Here is a 26,037-nt window from a genome sequence, read left to right as displayed (position 1 = left end):
TGTCGTAGGTGTACCTAAAATTGACTGCAGTAGTTTTACATCGAACCTAAAGGTACAACTTAAGGCACTTGCAGTTCATGGACCAACAAAGACATGCATCTACAGACAGCACAGTCGTAGGGCGAAATAATGGCCAAGTTAGATGTTTGTAAACGTAGGCACCCATGTCACCACACATACGCCTCACACTAGTGCGGTACGGATAAAAAGCGTTTCAGTGGGTCATCGGCACAGTATTCACAAGGGGCAATCGAGTACGCATGACGCGAATGGCCACCCGTCAACGGCGTCCACAATACATCTCGGAACATGACACTTTGGCACCCACCTTCCGCACACCTTCCACGCCACTTCTTCGGCGTCACCCAGAATGAATGGAGGACCCTGGATGTTGACCTCGAACCTGGGCAACACAAATTCCTCGACCTTGAATGTCTTTTTCACCTTACGCCCGCCACTTGTCGCTACGTGTATGTTCCATTCACCCTGCAAACAATGAGACTGGAATAGACAGGCTTTCGGGCCACCAGCCAGACGGCACAGGAGATCCCCCGTGGTGATCTACCGACATATTGTTAAGCACTGAGCAGCCTTGCATGCTAATCCTGCAGTGACTGCATGGCCTGTCCGAGGGATAAGCGTTTTGAGCCAAGCTGGAAGCAACCAAACCAAAATACCAAACGTGGCACGCTTTTAGCATGTTTGACTGAAGCATTGAGTAAAGATATCGATAGCCTTCAAATCCCTGAAAGTCTAAACTAAATAGGCCATAAGGTCTTTGTTTTTCTGCGAATAGTATGAATGTTAGCAATGTTTTATGTTGCATGTACTTATGAAAACAAATGCCAGACCTTCAGTATACCAGGATTAGTGAAAGGTGTCAAAAATTCAGGGGGTTTTGCGAAAGCAGTAATTGTTTATCTGCTAAAGCACCTTTGTTGGTTAAAACCCTCGTCTTCGGATTCACTCATCCGTGGCTGGGGCGGCTTCGAGCCGCTTTGAGCGCTCTCTATGTGCCCCTGACTGGCGAGGCATGCAGCCGGCAGCAGGGGCTGCGCTTAAGGTCAGGTGACGTCAGAGGGTATACGGACTGTGCCGAGACTACTGCACGGTAACGCCACAAAATCATGTCACTGACCTGAAATTTGCCTGTTGGAGGGCAGAGTGGCTGCCACTCCCTAGCTCTCCAGTCAGTCTTACAGGTTACACATCGCTGAAGACAGAGAATCGCTTACATCTGTAATTTCACGATTGCTTAAAAGCCATCCCACTCGACGACATGTTTTGTTTGGCATAACGTCTGCCAAAGGGCATCAAACATTATTGTTCCGGTCGCGCAAGGGCGTCTGCGCTCTTAACCCTGCATTCGGGACGCCCAATTGTCCAGTCTTGGTTAAATGCCAACAGAAGCTGAACTTCAGTGACATATAAAGCCATAGAATCCGTCAGCCTCGTGAAGACTTCTGTACTTTTAAGCTCAAATTTGGTATAAATTTGCTATGGAACGGTCGAAAACAAACGTGCATATTAACGTAATCACCAAGAACACGCGGCCTTTGAAGACCGCTGCTTCCGCGCGGAAGTCTACGCCTCTGTACGCTGATCGGGCATATATACTATGCTGATCTTATCCATGTTTCAGAAACTTAAGTCATGTAAGCGACAAATGATATTACCTAATGCATGGTGTTTTACTCCACAATATGGGCATGCCTCGCATAGACCATTAACCAGGCTTTGTGCAGTCGTATCTACGCGAGCACAACAAAAGTGTGGTAAATTGCACGGCTTGTGTGGCATTTAAAAATTAATCACATTGTGAATTGCTCTGAAACTGTATGTACTTTGGGATGCAACGCATGTAACGCACGTAACGCACGTGTAATGTAACGCATGTAACACATGTCTCAGCTAAGAGTTTCATCTATCGAAGTATCTAGCCAATATTACATGTTTTAACTAGAGTGCAATTGTTATCTGGGATGTCTGATCTTCTATTTTAGCATTCTACTTACTTCAACACTATGGCCTAGGTGCGATGGATTTTATTGTATACAGCAATCGACGATATCGATAGCCGCATTAGCTCGCTGAGCTAACATCATCTATATCCACTTAGCCCATCACAACCAAAAACCAATGCTAGGTATAAACAGAATCAGGATCTGATATTTTCAAGTGGCCACGTTTATAGCATCACAATGCGAGAGAATCGCTCAGAACACTCTGACAATAATTTGTTGGGCATTGCTATGGATTCAACACGAAATAATTCTAACAGATATATGCGAGCGAAAAGAAAGATGTGGTCCGCTCCGTTATTTCTGGCTCAGCCCGTAACCGACAGGCGAGAGGGTAATCACGGCTGGCACTTTGCATATAAGGAGCGGCTTTGGCTCAGCCCCTCCCCCCCCCCCCCCTATTAGCCCCGCGCCTGAAAGTCAGGTCTCGAACTGCACCAGCCACACTGGTCCACGCACACTTCCACACACCCATACACCCACACACACCACACGCACACGCACACCACACCACACCACACCACACACACACACACACACACACACACCACACACACACACACACACCACACCACACCACCACACACACACACACACACACACACACACACACACGCGCGCGCGCGCGCACGCACCGGGCTCTTGATAATCGCATCAAAGCTGCATACTCACCACACTGTGTTCATCGACCAGCTGCGACTCCAGCTGGCTCCACCACTCACCACACTGTGTTCACCGGCCAGCTGCAACTCCAGCTGCACCACTCACCACATGTGTTCACGGCCAGCTGCAACTCCAACTGCACCAATCACCACACTGTGTTTATCGGCGAGCTGCACTCCAGCTGCACCAATCACCACTGTGTTCAACGGCCAGCTGCAACTCCAGCTGCGCCACTCACCTGGCTGGACTCCTCGGTCCGCTGTAACCCCGCTGCACCACTCACCAGACTGGGTTCCTCGGCCAGCTGCATCTCCAGCTGCACCAGCCCGCTCTGACCAGTCACATCTGTCCACTGCGCCACCCTCGTCCCGGCCGGCGATTCGATGTAAATCTGCGGCAACTGAATACAGTGGGAAGAGAGAGTCAGCTCGATCAACCGGCCGCGGCACCGACGGACACTTGGATAGCATAGTGGGACATGACACCAATAACGCACGTCTAGGGGATGCGTAATTTAGAATAGCGACCTAGCTATCGTCACTCATTAACGGGATTCAAAAACAAAAACTGTGTAGCGCTGCCCGTATAGGACCAAGTGCAAGACCATCGAGTAGATGGGTATAAGGCGCGATGCAACGCCGTTCCTAAACTGCGTTACTTCTCTCATGGTATCATATGGCACGTTGCCAAAAGTTTCCTCAGGTATAAATGTAAAATTCGCTTCAGTTAGAAACTAAAACATCTTGTAATATCCACGGCATCTGTTGCAAGCATTTCGGCACAATGGGCAGTGGCAGTACGGCCCTTTTTTCCATCCCCTTGCCTACATCCCTGGCCGTTGGTGTTTATGTTATTTTCAACACGCGCGAGACGCTGCCGCTTTCTCTAGACCGCCATCGCAGCGCATGGTTCTCTTCGAGGTGCACACGTGATAGCGTGCATGCGAAGATTAGTGGGATGCAAAGTCACGTGATTGGTCAAACAAAAAAAGCGGCTTGAACGGCTTGAGCCGTTTGAGCCAAGCTTGCAGACGGTTGTTGCAGAAGCAAGACACCGACCATTGTGTATTTTTTTCTATTGCCTTGGTACCGATGTAGGCCCAATTTCTGTCAAATACACTGCAACGAATTAAACTTGTTCCCATGTCACACTCATAATATATTATTTTCCAATGCCAAAATGAAGCATCGTTTTGGATCTATAATTTCTTAAAGAGAAGACTACACCTTTGTTGGAGGTTTTGAATTGAAATTGCCCTATTGAAGATTAGCCGTACAGTTGACAACCCTGCCCCTTTAAGACCTAACCTCTCTAGTTTCCGAGCTACGCGAGCTTACTGACCTGAGCGTTGACAGCCGTTTGCCATTTCTTGCCATCGATATGGATGCAGTAACGGATTTTTCCGTGACGACAATCGCACGTAATGATACTGGCAAATACCGAACCTGGCTAGCGAATGTCAAGAGCGTCACCACGTAGCCGCATCCGTTCTTTTTCTACGACGCGCCTAAAATGTGGCTCCCGCTGATCCAGCACGCACCACGAGCTTGAACGGTGCAAGCTGTTGCTTGTTTATAATTACTTTTCGAACAACGATTGACCAACAGATTATATCCAAATTGAACTGATGAAACTGAAATGTTTCGCAGAAATCGTCAGCTCAAATATCACACCAACTGACGACGACAATGCTATAAGACACGTGGTCTGTTGTAAGAGCAAGGCAAATAGTCCTTGCAATGAAAAACAGCCTGACAGCAATCAACTAAAGCGCACCGATGCAGTGTAGGAGTTGAAGATGACGCACGAAAACTGCCGGTTCCGCAACACGACCTACATTGGAATGATAACAACATCTCCGTCACGACGCATGACATAGCACCTGCAGGAGGAGGCGCCAGACCAGCACATGCGTAAGCCAACAACCCAAACTTCTTACTCTCTCTGGGCTAGCTAAAAACGCAGTTCTGAAATCATGTCCGAACGCCGTTATAAGCTCGAAGTCACCCTCATCAGAGAAAGAATGCCTGCCTTAAACAAATAGCTAAGATCATGCATCACTTTAGAGCTTGCTCCGGCATCCAATGACAGTCAGGTGATTTACATCTCGAACTTGCCATGGTGTGAAACTGGCTGGAAAATTGATCTGCGTGGTTTGTATATGTTTTATAATTTTGTCTGATATTCGAATGCATATTCTGTCTACTGATCGTTCACCTTTTATTATGTCAGGCAGAACGTGCCTCGTATTTGGCCATATTTGAGGGTTTCCTGCTGACTGTCTCAAATTACTTTAAAACTGGAGAACGAATGTCCTAAAAACACACTTAAATGACTATAGGAAAAATGATTTATGACGCACCGAAAACCGCGGAAATTTTATTTAGCTGCGCAAACGCGCATTATGCTGATAAAACGCAAATTTGTCCTTGCATACAACACACCTTTCATTAAATGAGTGTTCAAGATTTGTGTGGGGGTTTGAACTGAATATCTATCTTGAAAATTAATCAGTGCATTCGACAGCCCTGCTCGTGTTGCGACATAAGCTTCTCCATCTTCTGAGTTGCACACCCGCGAAGAGGTGCAGGCTTTTTCGGGGAAACTATTTCAAAGTCACCCAAGCATTCGTGACGTAATAACGTCATTCAAATCCTGCCATTCCAACATCCAAGCGCCGATCAAGGCAAGAAAGGTATAGTTGTCAATTCGGTTTCTAGCGTTCGTGAGCAGCTTCCAGGCATAAAGCCATCAATTGGATTTCAATCAAGTTTGTGCAGGCAGACGCCAATCAAACAATGATGTTGCCCGCATATTTACGAAATCGAGAAATTGTTTTATCTTCAACAGTCTTTTCCACTTAAGTATATGTACATTTGACTGAGTTTTTGTTCATCATATCTGACCCTTGCTTCAATATCTTCAGATGTGGAACATTCTCTTTAACGTAAGTATCCATGTGCGAGCGGACTGGGAAGGCACCCAGGTTCCCCTTAATGGGCGATGTGTGGCAAGGTTGAAAACACTGTTAGTCGCAGCAGTTATCGCTGCAAGCTGCTTAGACTGAACTAAAAAGAAAAGGCACCTTGATTTTCGAAAAACGCTGCCAAGTATTTCGTGCTTAACACCAAAACTGAATAGCGGAAAGCGACAACTATCTTCTTCAAAATTTTGCTTGTGTGGTATTGAAAAACTTCGTTGTTTGTCGCAGCTACTCGGTGGCACGGGCACCAGATCGTAAAACCTAGAAAAATGAAATGCAAGCACTGTGTGGCACTGTGTCAAGAGTGTTCACACTTGTGTAGGGTTTTGAAGTGAAATAGCACCTTGAAGGTCGCCCGATGCACTACGCAGTCTTCCCTTCTTCAGACCTAAAATCCCCTTGTTTCTGAGCGTCGCGCTCGCAAAGACGTGTAGACTGTTTTGTGCAGACTATTTCAAGGTTAATCAGGGAATTGTAATACGATGATAACGTCATACGTATCCTGCCATTCCACTGGCCAAGGTCAATAAAAATTTAACTGTCGAGTCGTCAATATCTGGCATCTGTAAGTACTATTGTCATGTATAATTGGCGTCAATTGGCTCTCATCCAAGGTTGTACAAACCGAAACCGAAAGAACCGAAATAGCCACCTTGAAGATCAAATTTTGCATAGCTGTAGGCAGTAGAACAACGGATCGCCTAGCATCAAAAATTTAGATGTACCTTGTAAGGTCGCTGACCTATGGCAGGCCAAAGCCTGGCCATGGTTTCAGCGAAGGCGATTTCTACGGAATTCTTCAATCTGATCCAACAACGGAGTGTTAGACGAAGCCATACATCTCTTAGATGCTTTCTTAGGCAACACGACAGTTGAATGAGCAAACGACATTGACCTAAAGTCAGGTATGAAGTTAACACCAAGGTCAACACCAACCTGTTTTGCTACTCTAGGGCTTGCTGTATAGAATAGTTTCTGGTGCTCATTTCGAATTTGCTGATGGCAGGAACCGCATTATACATCTTCCATGGCCTTCTTAGAGTTCAGAATATCATTGACCTAAAATGACCGAGGTCAACATTTTGTTTTAGGGACATGCTGCCTAGCGTAATATTTGTCGCTTAGTGAAATGCACTCTGGTTCTGGGGCACTTTGGAGACCAACCTGGAGCCTGACCTTGTTTTACCTTTTTTGACCCGAAGATCATAACCTAGGAACTTGCAACTTGGACATAGTGAGTTCACGTACAGGTTAACATGTCCTGTAAATTTGGTACCTCTATTTTCTTAGTTCCAGAGATCTCAGGGCTCAAATTGACCCCCCACCCCCACCCCACCCACCCGTGCAAAGCGTATCTAGCCCCGGGCGGTGTTAAGTCGCAAAAATTCAAAGTTTGTAAGATTGTGCCCCATTATGTCACTGTTTGCTGGCGTCATGGAATCGTTTTGTGACGACAGCAATACCTGGCAGCATCTGGCATCCAGACCTTAAGAATACCTCGAAGCACACGAAAGCTGACGCCAACCGGCATTCTCGTCGCGGGCGCTGTGTCGGGTGGCGGGTTAGAGGTGGTTGTGGATTTTTTGTATTGGTGCTAGCCGTTAGAAAAGCTTTGGTGGACTGTCTGACATACGCAGCGTAGCGATCGCCGGCTTTTTGCCGGATTATTAATATCAAAGCACGATGTGCTGTGCTGTTGCTGTTGCTGCTATGCTGTTGATGATGACTTTTGTCAATGCTGTATGTTGACCTATCCTTGCCTGTAGTCATGACATTGATATCTTGTGATGCACACAGTAGTTACTTTCTTTATTGTTTATAACTGGAAATGCGGTGTCATGTGAAAATTGATAGATATGCTACGTCGCTATGAATTGATTGCCAAAGCATTGCATTGCTATGATGAAGATGGCGAAGTTGGGGCACCAATATTTTTTTTTTTGCTAGGATCATTTATGCAATTACTATTTAACCCTCATATAATCAATGTAGTGCAATGACATTCTTGCTGTCGGTAGTCCTTCGGCATTGTTAAATCAGTTCCTACCAGCCATTCATAAATTCTAAGCTGCTGTCTCATAGGCTTGCCATAGAGAAGTCAACCACCGTGGTACATTTTGCCATGGCACGGGTCAACAGCGGCCTTGGGCACTAAATCAGTGTGTACTGTGGCATGACATAATGAGCAGTGATATGGTTTTTGTATTGCAATCCCTACTGCTTTATAATAATTTCATCGAAAAGATGGCTTAAGCGTGCACTCTTGTATTGACTACCCATCTGACATATGACTGACCAAAAACCTTGATACAACATAGAAATCACTTTCAGCAAAGCAAACAACCATAAGTGACAACACTTCCTCAGCCTGTTTTGGTAACCCACAAAACGTGGGTGACAAAGATGCAAACACGTCTTGCACTTTCACAGCCATGTAACATGTTGCAGCCATCAGGCTGCTTTACACAAAAATGGCAGGAAAATTTTGCATGTGGTGAAATGACACTGCAAACATGCTGAGACTGGAGAAATGATAGGTGCATGTACTTATGGTGGATGGGAAAAATGCAAGGAAGTTATGAAGTTGCCAGCGCACAAGCGGCTCATGATGAAATATTAAGTGCTATCCAAGGCGCCAACTGCAATACTTTACCACCTTTCTCACCACCCAGCACCTCATGCAAGTTACAGTGACTATGACATTGATGACTCACAAGCAATGCTTGCCTGCATACAAAATTTGTTAAGACAGTAGAATGTGCATCATTAATATTACAGCGTTATATTTACAGAGTTATTTGAAAGGACAATTTTGCAAAGCCGTATCACGTGAACCTATGCTGAGCATGTGCGTTAATGAGCTGCGCGCACTAGCCCCTACTGCCAAAATAAATTGCTGATATAATGGCATGCAATATATTAATTACATTGCAATGACAATATGCAATCACATAAATCAACAGGTTTAAAATATTGACAACATCATAATGACATGCCAAATTGTCTTTGTACACATCTGCAACACAAGTCCTAGTGTTTCTCTTAGCTTGCCGACATTACCTTGCCATGTTCAAACACAACCATTAAGGCAGAGGCAAATATTGATATATCACATTTCATTGGGTGTCAGTAGACTTAAATAATGCCACAGCAATGCTCTTACACTTGCACACTCGTAATTATAAAATTGCACGTTCCTCACAAGTTCCGCACAGAATTACGAATATAATACCGCATTTCGCCGTGAGCACCCTTCAAAACAATGTCCCAACGGGTGCCACGGTAATCCGGCTCAAGAGGTCGTACTTGTGGAGCACAATTTTTTGTTCAAGACGTAAAATTGTCGTACAGTGTGGTGTGAAATATTGAGCATAAGATGTATCTAAAATCACTGTAATGTTTCCATAATTTATTAATGCCGTGCTAACCCAGAAGCCCGTGCAAGGTTCTGTGATCCGGTACACAGAGCTGTCGTGCAACCGAGCTGTCTGTACGCAATGCGCCTGTAGAAGAAGAATAAAACGCCAGCAGGGAATCAAAGTCAGATTTGCCCTCGCGTCTTCTGTTTGATAATATTCGTGAGAATGCTCGTTTTCTGGGTGCCGAACTTTTTTCGGCAGACAGTGGTGTTCTTTTTTATAACACTGACCAAGGAAAAATGCCCCGTTCACGACGAGTGCCACACAACCCAAAAGTGCTCACTCTTGCGTTCGCGACACACATTCAGCAGCGAGATCTTGCTAGCAGCCAATCCTCTTCCGCGCATTGATCATACGTGCCGTATCATCGCTTTTGCGAATGTTTCAGTGGTCATGCTGTTTTGACCATAAGCAGAAAGCAGCCTGTAGTATAGCTGCGATCGCATGACGTTTCTACGACGTCATTAATGCCAAGGTGGCTAAAGTAGGCTCCCAATAAACCTTTTCACACTTTGGCGGGCTCAGGAACGGAGCGCTTTGGGTCTCAAAAGGACATGACCGTGAACTGTATCAAAACGTCCTCAAGATGGCTATTTCAGCTCAAAATCCCATACAAATTGGAACATTCCCTTTAAACTCAGGGATAAATATGTTAGCGCGCAACGATTATGTTTGGCCCGATGGCAAAACCCCGGAACGCGAGTACCCAAGATTTGGTTCAGCGCGCATCAGTAACGCCTGGCCACGTATTGGGTGATTGAAGAGCTACGAGTGAGTTTTGTCATATAAAAGTTTCATGACGAAAACAAACAAGTACGCACCGGTGTCGACTTGTACTCTTTTGGGTGAACCACTGCCTGTCCCGCAATGTCCAATCTGCTCCACCCCCCCCCCCCCCCTCTCCCCCAATGGTGAGTTTGGTCCCCCAACTTTCTGGAACTCCAGTACATGAAGGACGTTACAAATAGGAGCTCAAACTATGCAAAATCTAAAGAATGCTTCTGCTTATTCTGTCTCAGGCAAAATACTCATAAAAGAAAACAAAAACTGCTATACTTTGTCCAGTTGTGCACCTGCCTGAGTTAGTCACACTTTGAAAGCTCCGCGGTCGTACCGTGTTGACTCGAGTTTTGTGTTGTTTTTTTCTGCACACTGCATACCTTTAACCACGCGATTTATATTTATTGCTTACTATGGTCCAGTTTTGTGATATTGCGGGAGTGTTTTGACATTATTCAGTAATGTTTTGAGCCAAACAGACTGCAGCAAGTTGCGTTGTTGCGCTAGGACGTCTTATCGGAAAACAAAAACATAGCGGTAGAATACTTGCAGCCAAAAACATGGTCAAATTATTAGTCGTCTTAATTTGGAGAAATTCTTGACATGTGTCGACCTTCACTTCAACGTGAATATTTGGCAAAGCAATTGCCAAGACGTGACGATCGACGCCAACTGGCTAGGCTGGTAACGGTAATCGTCCGACTATGATTGCCAACACAGGCCATGTCGAGCGTGCCTAGCGGGGGTGGTGCGCCTGCACCCCGTCTTGCGGCAATCAGCCGGGATTTCCATGGCAGACGTCACTTGTCGCCCAAATCAACTTACAATCTTTGCTCCCAAGGAGTACATATCCAAAAACGTCTTAAGCCGCATACCATCAATTCTGTAACTATTACCGAGACCTGGTTTCAAAGATCGGGACCATACAAAATTATGATTCCAACAACAGCAACTTTTGCCGAGACAGGGCAAGCAAACGCATTAGATCGGGCTGGGCTTTCCTTTTCTGCAGGGGGAAGGACAAGACTCAAGTTCCATAGCGTCGTTGAGAGTGAAATGGGTCAAATCCGGGAACTACCCTGCTTTTTAGTGCATTTGGTGTTCGTTTTTTCCCCACTTGGCTTCACCAACCCTATTTTGCTTAACTTCATTCCTATGGTGAAGTCTTAGCGACCGTGACAAGATTCGTCACCAGATTGAACTTTAAGGTCAGATCTGGGACGTTGGCACATTTCCCAAGCAGGGACAGGGCCAAGTGTCGCGATTTACATTGTCTGCGGCCATTAAGTCAATGAGCGGCCACTGCTTGGTCAGGGGAGGCACCTAACAAGGGTCGGTATTGCCAAGGAACACCAGAGTGGGCCTGATACAGCGCTCGAGGACCCCGCAGAGGAGCCGAAGAGCCCCTCGGGACCGACGATCAAATGCCCGATTGAAAGGCATAAAGGCAGGAGGACCGGCCATGAACTGTCAGTCCAAAGCCAACTTGCACCGATCGGGTACACCCTGGGACAAGCGGGTCCCTACTTCGTTCGTAGACCACCAACGCCGAACAGTCGGCTCCGTGACGGTCTGAGCTCCGAGGGACCTTTTCCTAAGCAGGAACAAGGTGGGAACACACTATTTGCATCGGCCGGGACCACCGGTCGGGACCTGGGAGGCTTCGGCGCAGTGCAGAGGCGCCCGACCCTGCGGTGTAGCTTACCGGCTCCGAAATCGGCCTCAGGTTCGAGTCGACGGAGAAGACGCGGAAGCGGACCAGCTGGCCCGCCTTGTATATGTACTTGTCCGTCTGAAGGAAGTGATGCTCTTCAGGAACGTCGCTTAAACTGAAACGCGCGGCATTCGCCGGTATGAAATAATGGAGCTTGTATCTTGTATCGTAAGAGTACTGTATAGTGTGAGGCGCTATTCTGTGAATGTTTGAAGTGTTGTTACCAATATGGAAGTGGTTGCCAGCCTAACTGGATAAGATGCCGTTCAGTTTTTTTTCGTTGTTGTGTTGTGGGCAAGTATCCTTTTGATGGATGATTTAACACGCTCGGTTGGAATGCCAATTTGCCACTTCGAAGGTTGTTTTCCGGAATTACGCCCGAACGGAGCGGGGTAGCCGCACCAAATTTTTCATGATTGTAAAAAATTGAACAGCAAGTAGTCTGACACTCAAAATTTAGCTGTACCTCGTAAGGTCAATGACCTAAGGTGGATCAAAGCCAGGCCATGGATTCAGCGAAGACAAGCTGCTGGGCATCGTTTCATGTCATGGAACAGCGAAGTGTTAGACGAGGCCGTGCATCTCTGTGATAGTTGCCTAGGCAACAAAACAATTGCGTGAACAAATTTCATGGACATTAGGTCAGCATGGAAGTCAGACTTGGGACGAAACCAAGCTGTTTTATTACCCAGACCTTGCTGTATGGGATGGTTTGTGGTTCTCATTTTGAATTTATAGGTAAAGCCGCGTTACCACCTTTCATGACATTATTTAAAGTCAGAGTAGGTTATTGACCTAAACTGACGCAGGTTAGCGCTTTCTTAGGAACAGAATGACTATCGTAATCCTTGACGTTTATTGAAATGCAAAAATCAAAGCACTTTTGTGTGATTTTAGCCACCATGACATTTAAAATGTTACGCAAGATCATTGACCTTGAATGAATACCATTGACCGTTTTTTTAAACAGGTATCCAGGTTCACGGTGGTTGCATGGACGGTCTTATGGTACTTTGGATACCAATCTGGGTTTCGAACTTATCTGACCCGTGGGTCCAGACCTAGGAATGCAAATTTTGACACAAATGAGTGCACGTATTGGCCAACTCACCCAGTGAATTTGATATTTTAGCTCTTCTCTTTCTGATATTTCAGGAGGGTCAAATTAACCTCCACCCGAACGAAGGGCATTCAGCCGGCCACCCCGGCGCGTGTTAACATAATCATTTGAATCCGGTGCTTTAGCGCGAATGCGTCACATTTGTGAACCGGGTAACTTGACATCAGAGTATGGCTACCATGCAGACCTGTTGCACCTTCCACCCACCAGTCACACATAGAATGAACATGAAATACACATGATACACGATTATCCCTTGATCACTTCCTATTGACAGGTGGACTCGTTATGCATTGCTGCAAGCATTGTGGTGTTCTCCAGCCGTGAACTCTCCCGGCTGTACTGTCAGGACTTCTTTTCATACGAAGTGCTATATCTTCACCACATATATCGAAGGGGGTTCTGCATCTACACAAAAACTCTTCTTAGCAAAATGTCTTTGAAAGACATGATTCTTTCTCACTTATCTACACATAATTCCGCTTTACTTTTTTGCAAAACTCGCAGCAAATTTCAGTGGAAAGACACTTCATTTGACTTACTAGATACGGACGCGTAGACTTCCTGATATGGTGTAGTCGACGGCGGATGGGTAAGTCACTTCCAAACCCATCCAGGCGCTAGAAATTCTCTGATTTGGTAGCTGAATTGCAAAGCAGGTCTGTTTAGATCCACCTGAAATACGACATCGTATTAACGACTGTTTTAGTCACATATTTGCTGTGCGTTCCCTATTTTCCTCCGTGAGGTGCACGTGTATCTGAACCCCGCAGGGCGGATGGGGGCTTAACGAAGCCCTGCTAGCGCGAGGAGCCGCCGGTTTCGCTCCAAGACGCTGAGCCGACTGATGGGTGGCCTGGCCAGGAAGCGCGCTCATGGAGACAGATGGTGTGGCTGGCCTCGCCGTCACCGGATGGGTACATTCAGATCGGTCAGTGGTGACGATGTCAAGCACTTTGTCCACTCGCCGAGAGAGCGAGCAGCGACCGATGATCTCCGGTCGGGCTCGTACACTGCTGTGGTGTCATGTCCCCAGTTATAAGAAACAGGCATATGCACGCGAGGCATTCATTGCCAACACGCCGGCACTATCGAACCGGTCAATGACTGACTTTAAACGTTAGTAGATACCATGGGGGTGCAGATGCATGCCTGAAACTGAAAGCAGCCGCCCATCGTGGTAATCATAATGTCCGACGAGATCAATCAGCTCTTTGAATTGGTGGCCTCACATCACAGTTTAGCAGCTACCATGGGTTGTAATCCCTGTTATAACGTTTAGTGCTGTGTATGATTATGCTTTAGTAGTGCCAGTATAGGATTACAATCGCTGTCCAGCGTTAAGACGGTGGCAGAAAATTTACTAAACGCATTAATATACAGCTCGGTGTTGTGCCCGACACATATACATTAGGCCAGATGCCGCAAAGACAACAGCTGCACAGAAGCTTTTGTTAGCTGCCTTGGTTTTCAGTTTTATTGTTAGCCTGTGAGCATGCACCGTGTACCCAGAAATGTCATGTAATCAAGCAGACATTTTCAAAAAGCTTGAGTCGGCCACAACGGAGATCAATTCAAACGCCAGCTCAGACCACATAGTGAGTGGTAGCTTCGCACGTGGCCACGAGGTCCCTGGGCCGCCACACTCGGACTCGGTACTCACCCGCCACGCCCGACACCTGCTGGGTGTGCTGTGCGAACGTCGGGCTACTCTCACTTCTCCTGAACGTCAGCGTCAGGTTGCCGGTCTCGGGCACGTCGAACAGGGTCAGACACACCCGCTCAGGCGTGCCGGCGAAGAAGACATTGGGCGCTGTGAACAGGTACCGGCTGCAACAGCGGACCAACGCTACCGTCAAAGCTGGAACAGCTGGCCAGACTACTGTTGACCTGAACGGGAGTGCTGATGCGTGTTAGCGCATGCTCATGTTAATCGAGCTGTCATCCATGTAATTTACATGAGACTCTGCAAATTTGACCACTTCGACCCGTTTTCGCGTTATTATGTTTTATGTAGTGTTCTATGTTATATTTTGCATCTGGTATTCTATATGCAATGTCACACCATTCTAAGGGCACCAATCATGCAAGCTGCATGTTTTTTATCGCATAATTACATAAACATGTGCTGTAAACACGTAGAGGTTTGGGAATGTTTCAAAAAGTGAGAGGCAGACATAGGGAATATTTCAGGAGCTTCTCTAGGAAGCACGCCCGATGACTGGGGGATGGGGATAGAGATGGGGGCTATTGCCTGCTCTTAACAGGCGCTTGGGTGGCCCTCCGAAGATTTTTCCAGAATGATTTCCGAACAGCGGGGCGTAACCAAGACAAATCCTGCATAGCTGTAGAAAATTGCATAGCGGATCATTTTATATACATATTTAGATGTACCTTGTAAGGTCACTGACCTGTGGCAGGTCAAAATCAGGTCATGGTTTCAGCGAAGGCAATTTCTAGGGAATCCTTCAATCCGATCCAACAACGGCGTGTTAGACGAAGCCATACACATCTGAGATGCTTTCTTAGGCAACGCAACAGTTGAATGAGCAAATGACATTGACCTAAGGTCAGGTATGAGGGTCACACCAAGATCAAAACCAGCCTGTTTTATTGCCCTAGGGTTTACTGCTTGGGATAGTTCATGGTGCTCATTTCGAGTATATTGATAGCAGTAACCGCACTGTACACCTTCTATGGGACTCTTATAGGCCAGAATAGGTCAGTGACCTAAAATGACCTTGGTCAACATTTGGTTTTAGGAACATCCTGCCTAGCGTAATCTTTGCTGCTTAGTTAAATGCAAAAACTCAAAGCAATATTGTATCATTTTGGTCACCATGACCTTCAAAAGGTCATGCAACGTCACTGACTTTAAATGAGAATGTGAGCTATTGCTTAGAAACGGTTATCTACGTTCTGGGGGTACTTTGGAGACCAACCTAAAACTTGAACTTGTTTGACCTTTTTGACCCAAAGGTCGTGACCTAGGAAGCTAAAACTTTGACTCAAGTGAGCTCACGTACAGGTCAACGCACCCTCTTAATTTTGTGTCTCTAGCCCTCTTAGTTTCCGAGATCTCATGGGTCAAATTGCCCCTCCCCCACTCGAGCGAAGAGTATCTAGCCGGCCACCCGGGCGCGTGTTGATTTACATAACAGAGTTGGGGAATACCTAAATGTAAAAGTTTCCATACTAGATATAAAGCTACAGCTTTTTCTCACTGGTGCACAAACTTGTCTATTCGACTCATGTATGACATTCGGCAAATAAGGCTTTCCAGCTTCCCGGGATTATTCTTTCATTTCAACATTGTTTTCCCTGGGCAGCCGAAATTCCACGAACGGGTAGGCTTTCTTGAAGATTTGATCCGAGCTCTTTTGAATGGATGGATTTCTGGGATCAGAGCTCACGATAAGCTGCGCTTGTTGTGTGAGCCCTTACCCCAACATTTGGTCGCGCAATCCAGGCAAGGCCAGAATTTAGGGGCGAAAGTTTAACGTGCCGCAATGTTCGGCAATCGGCATTTTCGGTCATTGAGGAGGTATCTGCCTCACAGGCTGGTCAAAATTTCGAACTCGAATCGATAGCCCATAAAGCACAAGAGTTTTCATGCGCCTAAATTTCGCCGACTTTTTTAAACAGACACGATTTCTCGCAGCACTTTAGGCAGAAACAAATTCGGAAGCTTCAAATGCTAACTGTCAAAAACGGTATGACAGACACCATGCAACTTGTGCTTCTCCTGTAAAAAACTAAGTCTCGGAACGAAGGCCATTCCTCCTGTCATGTATTCCCTATCTGAGCCCTGCTCCCGTCCGCCGTCGGCAGCCGCTACCTTGGCCCGGCTGTGCCGCAGGACTGCCTGCGAACTGATCATATGGCTGTTTTGCAGCATGCTTATAGTTCAGCGTTATTATTTATACGTGTTTAAAACATATATTGGACACCAGCAATAGTACTTTCCCCGAATTACTTTCCTTGCTCCTCCACACTACTGCAGAACCAAAACCTACGCGAAGCTGCCTGCCTTAGGCATAAATTGGTCCCACGACGTCCAATCGTCCCTAATTCAACGTAGCCGGTTTGATCTGCTTTTGTATGTAGGCAGGGACCTAGCCAGATATTTCCAAGAGGGGGGGAGGGGGGCAGCGTTGGTGTGTTGGCTGCACAGGGATAACCGTAAGGGGGAGGGGCAAAGTCCCGCACGGTTATCTTTCCTCCCCAATAAAATCGCGGGATATAGCTTGCTTATTAACAAGGGATACGGATATCTTCCTTTTATCTTCATTTTCACCTTGGAACCAGAGCGGAAACAAGAAGCAGGAGCTACCGCCAGGTCAATTATGTTTGTATTTTGAAGCCAATAATAACTTGCCTAAGTCAGGCGATGGACGGCTGTATGGAATACATCACCGGCACTTCTAATCTACAGTGGCTCAGTGTCTTCTAAGCCAATAAAATGCAGCTCTGTCAAAAATTTATCTGGGTTCCACAGACATATTAACTCGTGCCCGGGTGGCCGGTTGGATACTCTTCGCTCGAGTGAGGGGGGGGGGCAATTTAACCCCCAGCTAAAATCTCAGGGACTAAGAGGTCTAGAGACACTAACTTTACAAACTGTGTTGGCCTGTACGCAAGTTCACTTAGGGCAAATTTGGAAGATCATGTGAACTTGCTTGACCTTTCAAAGGTCATGGTGACCAATGTAATAGAAGACTGCTTTGAGTTTTGCAATTGAATAAGCGACAAATATTATGCTAGGTAGTATGTTCCTAAAAAGGAAATATTGACCTGGGCCATTTTAGATCAGTGACCTATTATGACATCTAAGAAATCTATGGTAGATGTCTAATACAGTTCCTGCCTTCAAAAAATTCGAAATGAGCACCAGAAACTATATCATAAAGGAAGCCCTGGAGTATACAACAGGCTGGTTTTGACCTTCGTCTGACCTTCATACCCGACCCTAGGTCAATTAAATTTTGGCATTCAATTGTTATGTTGCCTAAGAAAGCATCTCAGAGATGCATGGCACCGTCAAACACTCGGTTGTTCCACCAGATTTCACATTTCCCAAGAAATTAACTCTGTTGAATCCATGGCCTGACTTGGACCTGTCGTGGATCAGTGAACTTGCAAGGTACATCTATTTGTTGTTAGCATACGATCTGCTATTAAAATTTCTACAGCTTTGCAAAATTTGGCGCGGCCATGTCCCGCCGTTCGGACACCATTCCGGAGAAACCCTCGCGGGGTCCATTTAAACCCCGCCCGGGCGCGTGTTAAGGAGCCTGCGAAGGCGGCTTCCAGATCGAAGTGTGTCAGTGATGTGAAGTCACATGGCCAAACCATGTGTGTCTGTAGATTTTTCACATTCAGTCAGAATCGATCAGTGATACAAATTATGTAACGTAGTTTTGAACACGCGCGCTCGCAAATATTTGCAGCAAAAGCCTGGACGCCAGGCGTTGCAGTCTCCATGGGCCGTGCCGCGTCGGTACAGTACCTAATATTGAGTCGTGGTCAACAGGTGAACGAAAACGATGACTCTTTTGAAAGAAATACATTTCCACACTTTATAGATAACTCATACAAATTGTGTAACGTAGTTTTAAACAAGCGCAAGCAGATCTTACCAACAAAAACCTTGACCCGAGGCGTTACAGTCTCCTTAGGTCGCGCAGCGTTGGTCTAACGATTAATGTTGAGCTGTGGCTAACGGGTGGACAAAAATAATGACGCTTCTGAGAAAAGTACCTTTGAACGGTTCAGGATTTCAAATCTTGGATGTAGAAGGTAGTCTGGGCATAAAGTTTACCTGTACGATTTTGAGATTGATGATAAGAACGGATTGGTCATTACGACACCGCGAAATGGTGTTGGAATGTGGTGGTGTAAATGAAAGAGTAAATGTAGGAGCTTTGCTTTTCGTGCTGTTATGACTGTTTATCTGTCCAAAGGACAGATTCACGCGGTCCCGCTTCCTGGTGTTGCTTGCGGTGGCCAACGCTGTTCGACTTTAGAGACCACGTCATCTCTGTTCGTGCTCCCAACATTGCCCATATACTGGGGCGCCAACATTGAAACTTTTTCATGTGGTTTGTTTCACTTATGGATTCTGGAAAAGAATGAACAGTCTTAGGCAAACATGGGGTTTCCAAAGTTTAAAACCATGCTCATTTTTAACACATTTCGGCCCATTCAAATCAACAATAATGGCACCCCCCATTCCCTTCCGCCGGACAAACGGCTCCTTGAGTAGAACACCAGGGGCATCTTACTGCTGCAGGCAAAGGGCTATATGAACGGCAGAATTCAACTGAATCTCGTCCAGCGCACGTGAACGGGATGTGCTTACGCATGGTCTTTATTTCTCTCTTTTTAAGTCTAGAGCCAGCTCGTAAAGCTTCAACCAGACTGACAGCCTTGTCCTCGCCGACTCGTATCCGGCTTCCCTTCTCCTCGCCGATTCGCATCCGGTTTCCCTTTGAACGAGAACCGAGCCACACGGAAATGGTAATAGTAGCTGAGGGAGATATACGGCGGGCACGCCCGAAAGATGCGGCTCGGCTTTGGTCACGATTCAGGAGGAGCCAAACGATTGCAGTCCCTCTCTTATGCAAATGAATGTTTGATGGTAGCGTGACTCGAAGGCATGATACGCTCTTCTTGGACTAGGAGACGGTCGATTTGCTCATTTACCGCTCACTCGACCTCAGGCGTGACAACATGGGAGACGCTGGTCATATAACATGGCCAAGACCAGTTCGGACCGTTCGGAATGCAGGGTTACGCCCGGCGGCAACTGGATCTATCCGTTGGTGTGCAACGCCTCGGGAGAGATCGAGACACTACCATTTGTCTCCTTATGTGGTGTATGCCAGGTCTTAAGGACCTTGTTGGCGGGATTTCGTCATGGATAGAGGTCCCGTCATCGATGTCATAAGTAAGGGCAACAAGGGACTAAGTCGTCCGACAGGCCGGTCAAGCCCAGTCTCCAGAGCGCGCCGGCCACGGGGACTGAAACGCGTAAACCCAGGTCATGCCGGGGGCTAGCTGTCTGCCAATGGACTCAACCGTCCCATCAGGTGCGCTGTCTGCCTCCAGGCCTCTGAGGGACGCGCCGCGGGGCGGTGCTTTGTAAAGCTTACTCCGGTAGGTGGGAGGCGAGGGCGCAGAAGCGCCGGAGGCGACGTCTTCGTGGGCGTGACCAAAGGAGTGGTGGGCCACCCCACCGTGCACAGGACACGAGGGAGCGTCGTCCAAATAGGGATCCGTCACACTGGAGACTGGCAAGGAGACGAGTTATCGTTCAGTTGTGGGAAACCTCAGGCCGGCCCAGTTGTCGCATCGGTATCGTAGTCAATATTTTTATCGGTGCCAGGCTGATAATAATACTGATTTGGGGTGTTTTAAATAGGGCATGAATTTGGCTTCACCGGACGGCCGAAATACCTGAAATGAAATGTAATTTAGTTCGACAAGGACTAGCGCGGACGTGGCAATTACAATGGCAACAAGGTGCTGGAAAGGAGAGGGCAAGGAGGGCGGGGGGGAGGGGGGCTCCTGCCCGTGCGCGAGCCAAGAACAAACGGGCTGACGGGGCGCCAATGTATGTGTATGCTTAGAGTGAATGTGGTGGGGCGTCGAAAACATAAAGTCTAAGTGGGATACCGTGGTTAACGGCGGACAGCCATGCACGGGGAGACAGCCGTTCATGGGGTCTGACCGCGCCAACTGTTCCGCCAATGCTCTGGTCATTCGCGTCATCTTAGCGCTGTAGCTCACGCGTGCGTGTTGATGTCGGGTGTACCTGAGTCAGAATGTGTCGAGTCCCCATCAAAGCCCCCCCCCCCCCAACAGGATCATTTGATCAAGTAACCATCCTCGATGTCCCTCGTCGAAATATCGTACGCCACTGCCACCGTGATGGCAGAGGCTGTGCTCTTAACACTTAACACACACCCGGATAGCCGGTTGAATACCCTTCGCTCAGGTGAGGGTCAATTTTACCCCCGAGAACCCCAAAACTGAGAGAGCTAAACACATCCAACTCGCAGGGTGGATTGTCATGTATGTGAACTCACTGGTGTCACAATTCGAGGTCCCTTGATTTGTCCTCAGGTCGCTTAATTTTGTAGTTGTAGAGTAAGTTGTCACCCAGCAAAACTTTTGCCACTGTACACATGTTTGTACAATTATACATGATATGGCCAATGGGCCCAATTATTAATACGTTCGGCGCTGAGAAGACGCCACGAAGCTGGCATTAACTTTTGTCGCCAACATGAGGGAACGGACTTCCCTCCATGTTGGGAGGATGATCGCCGCTCCGATCATTTTTTTCCAGTCAATGACCGCGGGGCCAAAGCTAAATTTTCAGAAATTTGTGCGCTTCGAACCACGCCTCTATTCCGGCCCCACGCACCCCCATGTCTCACGGCGGTACAGCGCAACAACATGAGGAGTTTTTAAGGAAATTCTTATTTACGAGAACGCCAGTTATAAAGCGTAATATTTCTAACTCGATGTTTATTCCAGAGATGTTTTTACGATCTCGTTTCTCCTACCAAAAATTGGTGACTCCGCCCTTGCGCATGACGTTACAATATCCGCCGAATCGAGTCACTCTGCGTGGGTGGATTTGAGGTGCACACACGCTCGGCTTTGGGTGCAGTATGAGCTTTAGGGCACCTGAGCACCCCACAAATCATTTGAATTAGATGTTTAACGCATTTATCCCACAGATTCTTCCAACTCCGGAAACGCCACCGGCACCCCCTGCCTAACACCCAGTTTGTAACCAAGCGGAAATGGTACAAGTAGAACTGTATGCACCGCATACAAGAATGCTGATTAAGCCAAAATCCGCCGCCATTTTTCGTCAGATCCATTTGGAGGAATCCATGGGAATCTGCCGATGTCTTTCTCGCACACCGAACGGCCGCGCCTGGTGATGTCGGGCCTGAGGATCGGCTTTGGTCCTTCGTGTGCTGGCGAATGACTTCAGGAATCTGTATGCTCTTCACGCTATGAAACACACATCTAACCAAAAATCCCATGTCGGAGAGATGTCGTGCACGGCGCTGGGAAATACCGTGCAGTCCCGCGAGCGCCGCGGTCGCGTTTGCTGGACTCAATAGTCGTAATCGGATATTCGGAAGCTCGTTGAGCCCCCCCCCCCCCCGACTGGAGAAGACGGTCCCCACCGAGGCCGTCTAGTTGGTATCAGCACTGGGGATGGGCAAGCACCAAACACCTGCACCACCGCCGACCGGTCTGTGGTGGAGCGCTGGTGCTGACCTGCTATTTGTTGGGCACCGTTTAATGGATCAGGTTCCAGTTACAATAGCGACATTAATACAAACCAGACCGCGAGCCGGGGACTTGGGGTCAACGAAATCGAGCTCTTATGGCTTAAGCGGACCGTCCAAGACCAGCCAGTTAAACTTTTCATGAGCTCATAATCCTTGCAACTCTTGATCACAGCCGTTAGCAATAATTGGCACAATCACTGGAAATGCGTGCTGTAGCATCCCCAAGGCATTCAGCTGCTAGCTGTTTTGATCAGGTAACATTGCTTGTATCATTCCGATGCCTGCACAAATTAACCCCTCGCAGCATTTTATCAGCGTGGTAAATTCACTATGATTTAGTTGCAGAGCACGTGTGGAATCAAAGTGCACAATTCGACTCGACCAGGCGTCACACCGACACGAGACAAATAGTCTGACCCAGGAAAGACGGACGAACGCATTGGCATGTCTCGCGCAAGCTGTCATGTACTGTCATGTCATGCATCGTGCTCCAACCGCGCCACCCTCCACTTGGGGGCGTTTTGATAAACCGATGTCAGATGGTGGCGACCGGAAAGGATGCAGGCGTGTAACCAATGGTTTGGGGTGCACGTATAAGCCAAGGTACACGCTACGAATTACGTATCGATTTCAAAATTGTCCAGCACAGGCACGCCAGTGATCGGCCAGAAAGGAAGCAATGTCAACTGTTTCCAAACATATCTCAACTAAGATTCATCGGCCTAAATTGAGAGCGGCTCGGCCACATAATTACGATTGCATTTGGGACATATTATTGTGAATTACATCAACCAAAAGGGGTCGAGTGCGGGAAGTTGCGGGAATCTTTCGGGAGAGTCCAGGAGAGACGCTTGAGGATGGAGTCTCCCAGCGAGTCCCGAGGAGGAAGGAGCGCGGAGAAGTGGTGATGACAGCCGGACGGCGACATCTGGCTTCGCGGACGACGGGACACCGGCAGTAACATGCACGTGTGAGTCCACAGCCTATTGCCCCGATCCTTACCGGGCCATGGGCGGCTGGTGCTCCCAGATCACTTGACTCCTCCCTACCGGGCGGGCGCGGGCCACGGCCACCTGTTCCCCTCCCGTGTAGTTAAGGGGGGAGAGGCACTGGCCACGCGACCCTGCCGGACGGGCAATGCGTCTCGGTCCCACTCCCGTCATGCAGGAAGGGAGGAGAGTAGCGTGACGTGTCACGTGATTTGTCTATGTCCTGGTGATTAAAAAAAGTACAGCTAGCGGTCTGCGTTTTAAAATGCTTTATTGTGAAAGCGAGGCTGAAGTGATTCGGTCGGGGGGCAACAGGACAGTCTCGCCTGGCGTCGGTGGGCATGGTGACAAGAGGTGAAAAAGTGCCTTTTCTGCCACCGAAAAAAAATTGGAACTGTCTGAATTGCCACCTAGGGTCAAATCATTCACAAAACCATTGCAACATATCTTTAAATCCGATAAACCACAACAAGCAAAGACAAATTAAATGCAGTGTGTCATAACCATGAAGTCGGACTGACTGACAAATTAGCATGATAAATTAGATAAGGCTTAAACGTAGCTTTATTCAATGCTTAGAAAGTGATACCCAAATTTATGTTAGTTTACCGAGGACTCACGCAGACGAGGCAATTCTCGTGCAAAGACGCTGGATAAAGGCTGGGGGGGGGGGGGGGGACCGTGTACGAACCAATAAGCGGGCTGACGTGGGCGCCAGCGTATGTGTATGCATGGAGTGAGCGTGGTGGGACGCCGAATGCATGGAGTCTGCATGGATACGTTAAGGCCGAGGGGGCTCCCGGGGTTGTTATCCAGCAGGCTCTTGCCAATGCAATTCGCCACTTGCGTTGGGTCCTTGCCAGTTGCGTTGGGTCCTTGCCAGTTGGGCGTGTCATCAGTGCACTCTGTTCCGTTTTTCCCCGCTTGAATATTGTCATAAGCAAAAAAGATGGAGGTGGGATGCTGCGGTTGAGGGCCCACAGCCATGCACGGGGAGCCAGCCGTTCATGGTGCCTGACCGGACCTAACATTCCGCCAATGAACCGGTCACCCGCTTCATCCTAGCTCTGTGGCTCACATGAGTGTGTGTTGATGTCGGGTGTACCGGAGCCACAACTTGCCGAGTCGTGCACTAATATCATCTGGCTCGTGTGTTGGCCAATGGGCTCCTCGTTATAAATTCGCTCTTGTGAGGAGGCGTGACGGCAGCAGCCGGCGGCGCACAAACATCCAGCAGGGGCCCCGGTAGCAGCGCAGCGCAAGAGCACCCATCACAGAACGCCCCCCCCCCCCTACAAACACACCATTGTCGGCACCGAGGGGGAAAGAGAGACATAAAAGGCCCACTTACCGCTCGGCTGCCACCACGCCACACAGAAGAAGCAGCCAGACAGGTGTCATCGCCTGCCCTGCTTCGACGACGGGAGGCCATCCAGTTACCTGGCAGCGCCGCCGTTGCTTCGTCGTTACCTCGCCAGCCGCAGGTGGCACTGGTCAAACCGGTGCGGGGATACACCGTCGTCCCGCGAGTCCAGGATTGTGGCATCGCACTGCGACCGCCTGGCACGCGGCGCGCTGTGACATCGGTTCGGGGTGTTCAGTAGGATACACTGATGAGGGACAACAGGAAAAACCGGGTGGTGTTTTATCCATATTTCGAGGAATATCCCTGGCCTATGCCTTGAGACGAATTCCCAAAATTAGGACAAGCCCGCTGGGTCATGTTTGTTGCTGGGGGTGATATTGCTGGCCCGGCTCCACACACTGCCCCGATCACTCGACAAGCCAGCTGCTCAAAACATGTGTCATGCCTTCATTTTCAAAGAGGAATATTAAAGATACACAGAGGTAAAACAAAGGATAGCTCGCAAACGTTGTGGTGAAAATATTTATTGGGTTCAGCTGGAAACAAAGTTCACTGTCCCCGGAAAACTGCAGGAAGGAACGGAGTTCACTGCACCCGGAGTTCGTAGATGCTTCGTAGAAACGTCGCAGCAGTGGTCATAAGTAGGAGACGTAATTGTGCCAACATGATGCTGTCACCGGTTGTCAGGACGTTTTATTGAAGCGTCTGAAATGCCAAACAACGCACAGAAGGCAACAGACATCCGGACAACAGCAGTTGGTAGCTGAACATCTGTTCACTTCGACTTGGAAAGCAGGTGGATGATGATAACAGCTGTACGCCATAAGTGACTTGCCACAGCCGTTGTGTGCCCGTGGGCATGGTGTCGCGGGAGCTTCACCGTGAGATCATGGGATCAAGAGCGGATCAAGGACTTCATTATCGAAAATACTAAGCCTTAGTGTATTTCCCCCTGAAGCCCTCCCGCCCCCCCCCCCCTGCACAAAAAGCCACCGTATTTAGGCCACTTTTCAGATTTTTGTTTGAATTAAGACGCCATGTACTGCCTGAATGGTTTCCTCAATTTAGCTCACTTTTGTATGTTGAACTTGTTTCAATAAAAAAAGAAGCTTGAAAATATCAGAAGATACAATTCATCATGCATCTAGAGGCAAACAGAATTTAAATCAAGTAAGAATTAAATGACTGTATGAAGGAAACAGCGGGTCCATTTAATTTTACGATGACTTATTCGTGCCCTTCTATTAAACCATGTAACAGTCAGGGGCGTTAGTGGATATTCGGATCCGTATTCAAACGTCTAATGTTCATAACGTCCATCGGTCAAAACGTCTAGAATCGCAGCATGCAGGGGTTACAACATCCAGAAACCACCTTAAGTCCCTGGATAAAGGAGAATCAGAAAGTCCAAGCGCGCAGCGTCCAGGGCCGCAGCATTCAGGGCTCAAAACGTCCAGCGTTCGTAAAGTCCAGCGTTCCTGAGATCCAGGGATTAGGAACTGTCCCACTTCCGCGCAACCCTTTACGTAATGGCTCGGATATTGCCCGATAGAGGGCTACTCTAGCCGATTTCGCCCGTCTCAGCCGACGAGTGACGTCATACAGTACAGTGCTGCCCAGTTAAAGCACTGTGCATGGATATGGACAACGTTTGGTTTGAAC

At 47.9% G+C, this 26,037-nt stretch overlaps 1 protein-coding gene across 1 annotated transcript; it reads right to left on the bottom strand.

Moving 5' to 3' along the window:
- Positions 1-328: 328 nt before the first annotated feature.
- LOC119102111 (alpha-1-macroglobulin-like) lies at positions 329-24,410 on the bottom strand (the record flags this gene model as incomplete). Its single annotated transcript, XM_037225468.1, has 6 exons — positions 24,361-24,410; positions 14,364-14,530; positions 13,243-13,375; positions 11,572-11,695; positions 2,968-3,084; positions 329-486 (listed from the first exon to the last, which is right to left on the bottom strand). Coding segments are annotated over exons 1-6 (749 nt in total), but the record flags the coding sequence as incomplete, so codon positions are not given.
- Between the last annotated feature and the right edge of the window lie 1,627 nt (positions 24,411-26,037).

Source organism: Pollicipes pollicipes, unplaced genomic scaffold (assembly GCF_011947565.3).
Source record: "Pollicipes pollicipes isolate AB1234 unplaced genomic scaffold, Ppol_2.1 Scaffold_5602;HRSCAF=6629_pilon_pilon_pilon, whole genome shotgun sequence".
Classification (NCBI taxonomy): Eukaryota; Metazoa; Arthropoda; class Thecostraca; order Pollicipedomorpha; family Pollicipedidae; genus Pollicipes; species Pollicipes pollicipes.
Note: the sequence above shows the minus strand (reverse complement) of the source record. Positions and strands in the feature narration are given on the sequence as shown.